At 39.6% G+C, this 13,959-nt stretch overlaps 1 protein-coding gene across 1 annotated transcript in view; it reads left to right on the top strand.

The window, feature by feature from the left end:
* LTBP1 (latent transforming growth factor beta binding protein 1) overlaps positions 1-13,959 on the top strand; it is a 282,394-nt gene that overhangs the window by 184,777 nt on the left and 83,658 nt on the right. The window contains 1 exon segment of the mRNA XM_011935989.1: positions 2,225-2,350. Within this exon segment, the coding sequence (XP_011791379.1) occupies positions 2,225-2,350 (126 nt within the window).

Raw genomic sequence — 13,959 nt, 5'->3', positions numbered from 1 at the left:
AGTAAAGAGTGGATCTGAGGACCAAAAGGAGATCAAAATTCAAAAAGGATGGCCAATCTAAGCTATTACCAATAGGTAGAGAACAAACATAGACAATATCAGAGATTTTATAAAAAAAAAGTAAAGAATTTCACAGAGTAAAATCATATTGAGAAATATATAAGTAGAAAATGGTTCATTGACCTTGCTTGAAATACCTAAAAACTAGTGACAGTAACAAGAATAGGAGAATTCTTAAGAAAGTATGGGTAATTCCTGCTTGGTTTTGTTATTTTTATTCAGCAATGGGCAGGCCAAATAATCTGAATTATGAGGCAGATGGAAGGGTCAAGAGTTCAGCATTAATAAAGGAAGATGGTTAAATCAATAATTGCCAGAATTTCTGTTGCACAGGAAGATCAACAAGTCAAAAGAAGAGCTTCAGGAGATTCTGGCTGTAGGGAAAGGGATGACTTTGTTGAAGACCACTGGGTCAGTGGCCAAGCAGCCAGTAGGAAGAACATATAATCTGTACCTTTTCCCTGTTCTTATTAAGCTTTGCAGTAGTCATGTGGGTTCCTGTACTGAAGACTTCTTTTGTAAGAGATAAAGGGAAGGCCTACAAGACTTCGGGAAAATAGGAAAACAACCTTAGTGGAGCTATGCCACCTGAATGCTGCTGCTAAGGACATGTGATCATTTTTATGACCCCAGTTAACTAAAAGAACCTCCACTAGTCACCATTCAGTTAGCAGAGAAGGAAAATAACTGAGAAATTTTGTGGTGGACAAACATTCATAAGACCCTGCAGTGTACCCAGTAGGAGTCAGGAACTCAGAGCTTTTCAACTGAAATGTGGCAGGATACATTTGAGATTCAGAATGCAGTTCAGTTTCGTGTTTTGATTTACGCATGCCAAATTATGAATTTCTGTGAAATCGCTGATCAAGGAGCCATCAGTGTAATGAGGGACACAGATAAGTAAACCAACAGTTAGGCAGTTGCATATATCAGAACCATTGTGAACAGGTGAACCTTTCTCTAGGTGCTTTATGTTTCATCTTGGGCACTGTTAGCCAATATAATTAGAACTGGTTTAAAAGAGCATTTTACTTACAGTAAACAGTCCATGTGTTATCAGTGTTTGGAAGTAGCCCTTGACACTGGCCACGGGGAGCACAATTACACTGAGGACAAGCTGAGCATAAAGTCAACAACACAAGTGTATGGCATGATCTGTTCATGAGTCTTCTTAATAGTAGTTACTGCTTTTTGACCCTTCATTGTGTGGTAGGCGTTGCACTAAGCCCTCATTCACTGATTTCGTCATCGGAAGTCATGCAAATATGAATTTTCACGGTCTAAAAGCCAGGCATGGTGGCTCACCTCTGTAATTGCAGCACTTTGGAAGGCCAAGACAGGAGGATTACTTGAGACCAGGAGTTCCAGACCAGCCTGGGCATCACAGTGAGACCCCATCTCTGCCAAAAATTTAAAAAATTAACCAGACATGGGGCCAGTACCTTAGTGCCAGCTACTCGAGAGGCTGAGGAGAGAGGATTACTTGTGCCCTGGAGTTTGAGACTGCAATGAGCCGTGATCATGCACTGCACTGCAGCCTGGGCAATAGAGTGAGACCCTGTCTCTAAAATAAATAAATAGGCCTTCTTTCACTTGTATTTTATTTCTGTTACCCATTTCCAATGAGTTATAGAGTGCAGTCTATTTCATTTATATATTCAGCAGACATTCGTGAAGTGCCATTTATGAGCCAGATACTATAAATAAGACACGTCCAGCCTTACCCTTAAGAAGCCCACATCCTAGGGATGGATAGGCAGAAATGTAACAAGGTACTACAGACTCTAACAGCTGTGTGCATGGCAATGGGAGAGGACAAAGAAGAACACACCATTCTCACCAATAAAGAACATCTCTCAGAGTTGTGGAGTGTTCCTCAAGCCCCTATATGTCTAAAATAAGGGTAGCTTTGGGTTGAACCTATGAAATTGCTTTTCTTGCAGGTCAAAAATGGTTGTACCTTGTCTATTTCCTGACTCAACCTAAATAGTTTCTCTCTCATAACTCAGCTTGTCCTGTGGTCGATTTATGGACAAATGGTATAGTTGTGCCACTAAATACATGTCCAGCCATGTCAGAATAGATTTCTTTACCATCTGTTTGATAGTATATGAGAACATAACCAAATTTTTTCAAGTTTTTAAGACTCTTTTTTAAATTCCAGATATTAATGAATGTGAACCTCCAGGGCTCTGTGGTCCTCAAGGGGAGTGCCTAAACACAGAGGGCTCTTTCCACTGTGTCTGCCAGCAGGGTTTCTCGATCTCTGCAGATGGCCGTGCGTGTGAAGGTAAGATAAAGCATACAAAATCGTATTGTTGTGTGATGAGAGAGGAGATTGCTTTCACTTACACGAAGACTTGAAGACACTAAGAGGTATTGCATAATTCAGAGCCGCAAAGCGTGTGTGCATCAAAGTAAACCATACCTGAAAGCATAGCTCAGGGGTTGCTGGGATTTACGAACGGGATAACCTAAGGTTATGATGATAAAAGCACCCACAGATGGCTCCGCGACTGGTACTGAATTAATGAGTTGAAGTGTGCAGTGACTGATAGGAGACATGTGAGAGACCCAAAGGAAAACCATGAAAACTTCCCTTTCCCCTGGGACTCTGCCTCTTTTCGTTGTGCTTCATGTAGATTGTCTTGATCATTCTGTTTATAAAAAATGTCTTGCGGCCAGGTACGGTGGCTCGCGTCAGCACTTTTGGAGGCCGAGGCAAGCAGATCACTTGAGGCCAGGAGTTCAAGACCAGCCTGGCCAACGTGGTGAAACCTCGTGTCTACTAAATATACAAAAATTAACCACGCGTGGTGGTGGGCACCTGTGATCCCAGCTACTTGGGAGGCTGAGGCAGGAGAATCGCTATAACCCAGGAGGCAGAGGCTGCAGTGAGCTGAGATTGCACCATTGCACTCCAGCCTGGGCGACAAGAGGAAGACTCCGTCTAAAAAAAAAAAAACAAAACAAAAAAAGAATGTCTTGCTTGATTTTTCTATATCACTGTGAACAGATCTTCTAGAATTCTCCCCCTAATATCCTTATTTCCAAGGCAGTATATTTACTTACCTATCAATATTTATTATCTCCTAAAAGCTAATTAAGTTGTAAGGTGTTAAGATAATGCTGTTGGCTTCCTACTTACAACCTCTTTATGTTTGCAAGAATACAGCACTGATTATTTTCATAAGATTTGTGTTCTTGATGATCTAGTATAGGCTTGCTAAATGGAGGAATAATTTACCTGAACCATTTTAAAAGTAAACTGAAAAGATTCCCATCATTGTAATTTCTAGATCTCTTTTGAGAATCTAGATTATTGAAACTCAGCTATATTTTAAAGAAGTCAATTGCAAAAGTTTTCTTCTGGGTCTAACATAGTACCCAGATTCTTTGCTCTAAAAATTAGTGCAACAGGAAGTATCTGCTCTCCTTGCTAGTACCAGAATGGAACCAAGCCGAGTGCCAGCAACCAGGTTCATCTGAAACTAATTATAATATTGGGAAAAATAAACTGATCTTATAAAGAGCCGAAGATTGTTGAAATTACTCTCCTGCTGAGCAGACAAAACATGGACACCAGATTTGACTTGCATTGGGAGAGAGAGAGTTCAGAGTGGGATTGAGCAAACAGATTGAGGGGTTTGGAAGGGATAGGAAGTTGAGAAATGGAGGAAAGCATCATAATAATGTGGGTGATGAGAGATTTACAAGAAATCCATGCTTCAGTGCTTCAAGTTTTATGTTAATTTTATATTTAGAGCTTTGAGACCAGAGCTTTTAGAAAAGACACTCCATGAATGCATACATTCTTCTGCAGAGATTACACTATTCCTCAACTTGAGGGATAGGGTACAAGCCCATCCGAGTCACTGATGAAACAGATTTGCAGAATTCCTAAACTCCAGAAAGATGCAGGTTTGCTGCTTTGCTTAGCTCTAAATCATGGATGGTAAAGGCTTGCTTCACTAAAAAATGGTCTCTGGTATAACTACTGATGGTTGTGCCATGCAAAATTATATTCAGAAGAAAAGCATAAGTGACCTCAAGTGCTCACTAGTCAAAGCTGTTGTTCCAAAAGAATATACTAAACGTAAATATATTCACATTTATTTTGTCTTTTGCACTTGCTATTTAATTCTGTACTTTTTTAACACAGATTTCTGTAACTTGAGAGTTACATAATCACTATAATTTAGTTGAAGCTCTAATTTTGTTGGTCATTGACTTGGCAAAGACTTGAATTTAAAAATGCGGTTTTAGAAAACTTGTAATGCTTTATAAATTACTGCACTCATTGAGTATACTCTTTGTGACACTTGGTCCATACTGCCTTGACTCCAGAAACTGTACAATTTTATAAGTAATGAAATACAAGTTAGGATATTATGTTGGTATTATACATGGTAGTGTTACTAGAAATCTCCGTAATTATTATGCATGTTATTCTCTTTCTGGAATAAGTTCTGCATGGATTTTATTTTTTATGGGCTTAATCCAATATTCTAAATTGATCCAAATTTTCCTTTGTTAGACTCAGTCTGAAACTTATGGCAGTAGTGCTATGTCCTGATTCTACCTCTGGCTGTGCTGCAGGACAAAGCCAGCTCGTGTGATCAGGATTCAGCAGTGAGGCTGATGTGTGATTGAAATTTAGTAGTGGAGCAGTTGTGCATGGTACTTGAATTAATACTGAGAAGCGGCTGGCATTCTTATGCCCATTTACTTATTTGCTTCTGAGCTTCTCTTCGAGGAGCTGAAGCTGTGTTGACACCAGGGCTGACCTGCCCTACTCTATGCAGGGCTAAATAACCCCCACATAGCTGAAGGAAGGAGGGCCCTTCCCTGATTTCCCATGACTTGGGGAAGTGTCAGCATCTGGTCGTAGTTAGTGAACCACAATGAAGAGGCAAACTCTGTCAACATGAATTGTCTTAAGTGTAGCATGGCAGCTTCTATAGAAATAAAAATGGCACCACTGGCTCCTTCTTTTCCCTTACATGTATAGATTGAGTATTCCTAATCTGAAAATCCAAAATCTAAAGCACTCCAAATTCTACAACTTTGTGAGTGCAGATATGATGCTCCAAGGAAATGCTCATTGAGCATTTCAGGTTTTAGATTTTTGGATTAGGGATGCTCAACAGGTAAGAATAATGTACACATTCCAAAATTACCACCCCCCTCCCCCCCCAAAAAAATCCCAAATCTGAAATACTTCTAGCCCTAAGCATTTTGGATAAGGGATACTCAATCTGTATATGGTACTCTGGGATACATACCTGGGAGAGGAAGGAGAAACACTGTGGTTCTCCCATATCAGATAAAGAATGGTGTAATTCACAGTTCAAGTAAAGTGGGAAGTAGGTGGTGAGTGAGCAGCTATTTATCATTTATTCACTCACATAACCAATATTTACTGAGTTCCTATCTGGTTCCAGGCCCTGTTCTGAGGGTAAAACATACAATTCTTGCCTACCTGAAGCCTACATTCCACTAGGGGAGTTGGGGATAAAGAAGCCAATGGTATGTGTAGGATACATTATGTATTTGTAACATAGCGTAGTTACCCTTTCTGGGTATAAATGAGTGCAGAGTGTAATGTGTCATATATAATATAATACACAGGATATTTTTTTCAAATCCCAGACTTAGACGTCAGGAAATTACAGGGGAGCAGCACTCTTTTGATTGACTTCTGCTACACTTCCCTTTCCTCTCTCAGTTATAGTTTATCTCCTTCTGCCACCTTCCCTTCATGCTATAGCCAGAGCTTTTATCTTGTGTATTAAAATAAAGGAAACTTTTTCTTTCACTCAGCTCATCGTTTTATGGTCCATTTGACCGTATCCATTTGTTTAGCAAAAAATCATAATTCTTTTGCCTTTTTTACTTTTACCTTTTTTTATTGTGGAATTTTAATTCACATGAAAACTACTCATCATCAAGCCTGGGCAACATAGCAAGGCCCTATCTCTACAAAAAAAATTTTTTTCTTTTATTAGCTGGACATGGTGGCTTATGTCTATAGTCCCAGCTACTCAGGAGACTGAGGTGGGAGGATCGCTTGAGCCCAGGAGGTCAAGGCTGCAGTGAGCTATAGTTGCACCACTGTACTCCAGCCTGGGTGACAGAGCCAGACCCTGTCTCTGAAAAAAAAAAAAAAATCTGGCCACGCACGGTGGCTCACACCTGTAATCCCAGCACTTTGGGAGGCTAAGGCAGGTGGATCACCTGAGGTCAGGAGTTCGAGATCAGCCTGGCCAATATGGTGAACCCCCATCTCTACTAAAAATACAAAACTTAGCTGAGTATGGTGGCGGGCACCTGTAATCCCAGCTACTCAGGTGGCTGAGGCAGGAGAATCACTTGAACCCAGGAGGCAGAGGTTGCAGTGAGCTGAGATTGTGCCATTGCACTCCAGCCTGGGCAACAAGAGTGAAACTACATCTCAAAAGAAAAAAAAAAAAATCCTTATCATTGCATTCATAAGCTGAATTGAGATTCAGTTTCTTCATCATCAGTAGAATGTGTGTGGGAGAAGATTAGGGAAACTTGTGATAGTCAGATTCCTAGGGGTCACCATGTCTGTCCCATGGCCCATGGGGAAAAACCTCCTGGTCTCTGACTTTGTGTCACCTCTTTTCCATGCCTCCTTCCTTGCTGTACTCGGCCAGGAACAACTGTGCTCTCTCAGTCGTGTGCCCAGGCTGAGCAAGGGCTTGTGTGACTGCAGTGGAATCCGGCACACCCCACATCTCTAGGCTCCCTGTGCACTCCATCCTGTTCACATGATACAGCGGCCATGTTCATCTAGCAGGGACCCCAAGGAGCCCAGCCACACAGCCAGCAGCTTATAGGACCTGGGCACCTTTCCCTTCAGCGTTGGCCAGGCTTGGTTAGTCATGGCTAATTAGGCCTCCGAACCATGGCCAAAATCACTCCCTGAAGTATTGTCTTTTAGAAAGCATCCTCCTTCATTCCTTCATTTGATGGATATTTATTGTCTACCCGTGTGCCATCCACTGTTCTAGGTACTGGGCCCTTGTCGGTGAAGAACAACAAAAGATCCCTGCTTACTTGGAGGCAATAAACTAATAGATAACTAAGATGTTAGAAAGTGTGATAAAGGCCGGGCACGGTGGCTCACACCTGTCATTCCAGCACTTTGGGAGGCTGAGACAGGTGGATCACTTGAGATTAGGAGTTCCAGACCAGCTTGGTGAACATGGTGAAACCCTGTCTCTACTAAAAATACAAAAATTAGCTGCTTGTGGTGGTGGTGCATGCTTGTTAATTCCAGCTACTCAGGAGGCTGATGCACGTGAATTGTTTGAACATGGGAAGTGGAGGTTTCCATGAGCCAAGATCACACCACTACTCTCCAGCCTGGTGACAGAGCAAGACTGTCTCAAAAATTTAAAAAAAAGTGTGATAAACTCTATGAAAAAAAAGGAAAAGGTAGAGCACAGTATGGGGCAGTATGGGGGACCAGAAGGGTAGAGCAAGAAGTGGCAAGCTGCTTTGATGCTAACTGGGATGGTCAGAATCGGCTGTTCTGCTTCTGTAAGTGAAAGAAATACTAAATTTTTCTGTCTGAGTGAAGAAATGAAGCCATATGAAGTGCCTGTCATGTTCAAACTGGTCTTCTACTGGCTAAGTGATAAAAGCCCATCCATAAATAGGTAAGGGAGGATGAGATGGCAGCCAAGGACTTTCTTCCAACTGTCAACGTGAATTCTATTGTCCAGACAAGAATAAAAAATCAGATACAGTACAACACCAAGAGTTGTAAACACTTGATGTAAACTATGGACTTCGGATGATAATGATGTAAGAGTTCATCAGTCATAACAACCATCCAGTCTGGTGGAGGAGATTGGCAGTGGTAGACGCTGGGGGCTGGTGTGAGGGAGACAGGATGTAAATGAAAACTCTCTGTGTAATCTTGTTGGGAACCTAAAATTGCTCTTAAAAATAAAGTCTTTTTGAAAACTCAGACATATTTCTGGCATTACCTTTTTTTTTATTGGAAAGGAAAAATGAAAAGCTTTCATTTTATTAATAATTCTATATTCCACTCCTGTATTGCATTTTCCTCTCTTGGATGATGATGGTGTATTATTTCTCACTTTTCAAAATAATACCCTGGACTGACTATGGGATCAGCAGCTTCTGCTCCTAGTTTTCAAAAAGAATTCTACTATTTGACTGAAAAATTGAGCACTGCAAGATTGGAAGGGGGCTTCTTGTCACATCTAACCTGAACTCTGACTCCCACAGTATACCCGAAGTATCCCCAGAGCATTCAGGAATCAAGTCCTATTGCTAAACATCTACAGAGACTCTACTCCCATAACCTTCGTGGGTATTTACTGTAAATCACTCCTTGCTTGCACATTCATCTGAAATGGAAACTGGTAAAAATTGCCAGTTTGTTGACATGTCCTGAGAGTAGTGATATCACAACCGAGAGAAGATGGATTAAAACTCTCAGGCTAATTTTGTATTCATTGGGAACCAGAAAACATAATAAAGACAACATTGCCAAATCAAAAAAGTAACAAATTGGGAGCAGACGTGGGGTTTGTTTTCACACTTTTAGGTCCATTTTCTATGAACGAGGGAGAGTGAAAGAGTAAAGTCATGCACAGTGCCCCAAGGCAGTTGGTGGTTTTGTGGCATGGATATAGAACTCTCTATCTATCACCAAAGAGAAAATGTTTTTGAAAATGATTTAGCCAAGTGGGATGCTGAAGAACTCTGATGCAGTAATATGTTACATGTGGTGTGCTTAGCCCAAGATTTTCAGGTTTTTAGGAGTCTTCGGGTCTGAAACTGAAAACTCTACTAAGAGATGATGATTTTAGTATTTCTTAGTAGAGAGAATTTTAACAACAGAATCCACTCTCTTCGATGTGTGAAAAGAAAAAGGATCATACAACATTCTAGGTAAAGAAAGAAAGTGGCTTCCAGCTATAAAAGCTACTGTTCACACTCACTCTTCCTGTGAATGTACTTCTGCAGAAGTGAGTGAAAATGGATGTTTAAATCATTAGGGAGAGAGCTGAGGAAATTTTTCTGGAATGAGTTGCTTTTGGACTTGAAATGCAGATTTTCCATGCATTGCTTGATTGTCTTCCATATATCAACATTTGTGTAAAGAAATTCATAATAGTAGCAAAAAATTTGAGAGCTCTTCCTAAGCCTTTTTTTTTTTTTTTTATCACTGCTGACCTTTTCAAACCCCAGAGCTATGGAAATCAATCTGTTCATAGAAGGAGAAGTAAACACTTTCCTTGCAGCCAAAAAAATAGGCACAAGACTGCCAGAAAGTGAAGTCTGTGACTAGGCTAGCTGACCCTGCATACCTTATACCGACATCCACTCATGCTCTGGGCTCTGGGCTTCCTACATCTATTTTGGTGACTCCTTTGATATCAACAACCCGAGTTCTTTTTAGATCATGGAAGGTTATTGTAAGCAGTGTTTCTGTACTTGAGATGTGAACTGTAATGCTTCATACACGTATTCTGGAAACAGTTACTTTTTAGACATCTGATAGAATATTAAGCGACTATCTTGGTCTCCCATTGTGAGTGGACTGGAGATACATTATATATCTGATTACATGATTTTACTAAAACAGTGTCTAGTAATGTATAATAGCATTCACTGAGTTCTTATTACAAGCCAGGCACTATGCTAAGTGCATTGCACCTGCCTTCTCATTTAATCTTCACAATAAACCTGTAAGTAGGTTAAGTATTAATTGGTTTGATTTTGGCTGCAACAAACAGCTTAGAATGAGGAAATTTATTATATGAATCAGAAGTATAGTACAAGATTGTTACCGCTTGCCTCCTGTCGTCCCTATTTAAATGCTGTTTCCATAGTGAACCGGTTTCTGACCATCCTTTCTCAGATTCACTCACCCTGTAATGAATGAATTCACTTCCTGTTCTTTTTTTTTTTTTTTTGCTTTTTTATTTCTTTACCACCTTATTCTACTTCTTTACCTTGTTTATTGTTGTTTGTCACACTCCATTGCTAGACTTTAAGGCCAGTGAAATAGAGATTGTTTTCTGTATTTTTTACAGCTCTGTATGCCATTGGGAATACAGACGCTACTCAATTTGTGATAGGGTTATGTCCTCATATAACCTCATATAGGTTATGAGGACATAACGCTATCGTAAATGGAAAGTCAAAAATGCATCAAGTACACCTAACCTACCAAACATTATAGCTTAGCCTAGCTTGCTTCTAGCATGTTCTAAACATGCTCAGAACACTTACACTAGCCTATAGTTAGGCAAAACCATCTAGTACAAAAAAAAACCAATTTTATAATAAAGTGTTGAATATCTCATGTAATTTGTTGTACTGAAAGTGAACAACAGAATGGTTGTATGGGAACTCGAAGTACAGTTTCTACTGAATGCATATTGCTCTTGTACCATCATAAAGTAAAAAAATCAACCGGGCACGGTAGCTCATGCCTGTAATCCCAGCACTTTGGGAGGCCGAGGCAGGCAGGTCACCTGAGGTCGGGAGTTTGAGACCAGCCTGGCCAACATGATGAAACCCCATCTCTACTAAAAATGCAGAAAATTACCCAGACGTGGCATGCACCTGTAGTCCAGCTACTTGGGAGGCTGAGGAAGGAGAATCACATGAGCCCGGGAGGCAGAGGTTGCAGTGAGCTGAGATCACACCATTGCATTTCAGCCTGGGTGACAGAGCAAGATGCCATCTCAAAACAAACAAACAAACAAAAAGTCCTAAGTGAGACTATCCTAGGTTGGAGACCATCTATAATCAGTTGAGGCACAATATGTATTTGGCAAATGAATCAAGGGAGAAAGGGACAGTCTGTAGCTCATCCTGGACTACTAGGAAACGTTCTTAATAAGATTACTCCAAACTGAATGTGATGTACACTTCTGTGAAGCCTTCCCTATTTTTTGAAGACTTGATTCTCTAATGCACACCCTGCATAACTAGTGGGTGTAGTAGTGGTTAAGAAGTTATGCTGGTGAGTTTGGGTACATGGGCTGGAGCTCTTATTCCAGCACTTCCAAGCTGTGTGAACTTGGATAAATTACTAAACCTCGAGTGCTTCAGTTCCCCCTCTGTAGAGTAAGGATAATAATAGCTCCCAAATGGAGTCGATGTGTGTTGGCAAGTATCTGCTGAGAATGGAGTAGCCCATGGAACATACTCAATGAATGTGAGCTGTTGTTACTATTTTAGCACTTCTTACACTAGTACCTTAGTTATAGCAGTCCTTCCTTATCTGCAGTTTTACTTCATGTGATTTTAGTTACCATGGTCAACCACAGCCTACAAATATTACAGTATTTTTAGAGAGACTACAATCACATAACTTTTGTTACAGTATATTGTTACAATTGTCCTGTTTTATTATTACTATTCTTACTCTGTCTAATTTATAAATTAAACTTTATCATAGGTATGTATGTATATATGTATGTATGGGGAAAAAAACATAGTATATATATGGTTCAGTAATATTTGCAGTTCCAGGCACCCACTGGGGATTTTGGAACATATCCTCCACCAATAAAAAGGAATGACTGTATTGTCATTGGTTTCCTTACTGTGTGAACATCTAAAAGGAGGGAAACATTTAACAACTATTTTATTTTTGTATTGTCAATGCTTACAACATATATAACATGCAGATTAAATAAGTATTTGTGAATGGAATTGTGTGGTATTTCCAAGTTCATGTCCTGATATTGATGATTACTATATTCTATCTTGTTTTTTTTTTTTTTTGAAACGGAGTCTCCTTCCGTCGCCCAGGCTGGAGTGCAGTACCGAGATCTTGGCTCACTGCAATCTCTGCCTCCCAGGTTCAAGTGATTCTCCTGCCTCAGCCTCCCGAGTAGCTGGGATTACAGGCTTGTGCCACCATACCCGGCTAATTTTTTTTTTTTATTTTTAGTAGGGATGGGGTTTCACTCTGTTAGCCAGGATGGTCTCTATCTTCTGACCTTGTAATCTGCCCACCTCGGCCTCCCAAAGTGCTGAGATTACAGGCGTGAGTCACCGTGCCTGGCCTCTATTTTTAAATCCCGAATTTATTTTAAATCATATAGAACATAGTATTAGTAACTCATTTATGTATAATGTGCTTTAATTCTTCACCCTTTGTTTTCCGTAATAGTTTCATATGACTCTTTTCCATTCACCCACGAAGTAGTTCCAGCTTTAAGTCATTCCCTGTATCAAGGGCTAGTAAGCTGACAGCCAGCACTGATGCTTGTTTGCATTTGAACATTGGAGCTGTTATTTCTAGAGGTACACTGTCTATTTTCTGTGGTTTTATAACTGATCTTTCCTGGCCTTCTATTTGAATATAGAAAGAGAAAAATTAGAATAGTGAAGAAAGTGAGAATTTTTTGGCTGATTTTATGTTGCCTCTGAGGCCTAAGTGTCAAAAAGATGAATCTGGGGTTTGATATGTTTGGCCTGTGTGTAAGGCTTTCTCCCAGTCCTCACTGGCAGCACCTTTTAGTGTAAGAAAAGCTATATGAAAAGAGAAAGTGTACAGCATGGATCTAAATTTAGAAGACATTTATTTTTCTTAATCCCAGATATAAATATGTAAAGCTATTACTTTAATTCCAAGACTATCCAATGGTTATATATAATTATGTAAAGACAAAGTAATAGAGCATTTTGAAAACTTAGAATAGTATAAAAAATGTATATTTCACATTTATCTTTTGTGAGTAATTAGAAGAAATTTGCAAATGAAGTTAAGATTTTCCCTTAATGTATAAAGAACTTTTTCTGAACATCGTGGAATTTATTTATAGTGGAGCTAAAACACTCCACTTTTTTAAGATTGTTCCTTGTATCATAGTAAACTGTAATTCTCTACCTACAGGAGTAGAAAGGTGGATTTTGGGGGCTTTCTTCTTTTTTTCCTTTAAAAATTTTAGAAGTATTTCTTTTCTATAACAAATTCAAATCTTCCTCATACACTTTTTCTGTTTTATACACTGTCAGCCCGTAATAGAAAGAAATAGGAAGAAAATGTCTTTAAATTTAGAAATACACTTTGATTCTCTTTCTGTAAAGAATCACAGATGACTTATAGTGTCTACAGATTTTGCTTTTGTTAAAAAAAAAAGTGTTTTGTGTTTCATTAAATATATACTACTTTTCGATCTAATTCAGAATATTGCTTTAAAATGTCCCAGATACTCAGTTTTGAATTTTCATGTATAATATCAAGGTTTTATTATAATTGAACAAACATCTGGCACACTCAGTGGCTTTCTCACGCAGCACCTCTCAACTCCACCCCGTTTCTCCATTCATGGAGTGGGAAGATATCATGCCCAGCACAAACTGCGTGTTTGCAAAGCTATTAATGACACAAATGCCCTTTCCAGATACAAAACCTGAGATTTGTGAGCTCCCTCCCTCAGTGAGGAAAACTGTTTGGAACAAACCACTTTCCCCATTTTCTTGGTCATTCGCTGAATGAGCTTGTTGATACAGTTCGAAATGTAAACGCTGGCATGCTTTTATGGGATTAAAAAAAACACTTAATCTAAACTGACTTCAATCATGAAGATATTCATTCTTGACCTTATTTGGGATGATAAAGAGAGAATCTTCTATACATTTACCCTGCTTCTTTGTCTTCAAGGCCTATTGGAAATGAGAATGAGGGATGTTATTTATTTATTTATTTATTTATTTATTTATTTATTTATTTATTTGGAGGCAGAATCTCACTCTGTCACTCAGGCTGGAGTGCAGTGGTGCGATCTCAGCTCATTGCAGCCTCCGCCTCCTGGGTTCAAGCGATTCTCCTGCCTCAGCCTCCCCGGTAGCTGGGATTACAGGCAC

The sequence above is a fragment of the Colobus angolensis genome, unplaced genomic scaffold (assembly GCF_000951035.1).
Source record: "Colobus angolensis palliatus isolate OR3802 unplaced genomic scaffold, Cang.pa_1.0 Scaffold15, whole genome shotgun sequence".
NCBI lineage: Eukaryota > Metazoa > Chordata > Mammalia > Primates > Cercopithecidae > Colobus > Colobus angolensis.
This window is presented reverse-complemented; position numbering and strand designations above follow the sequence as displayed.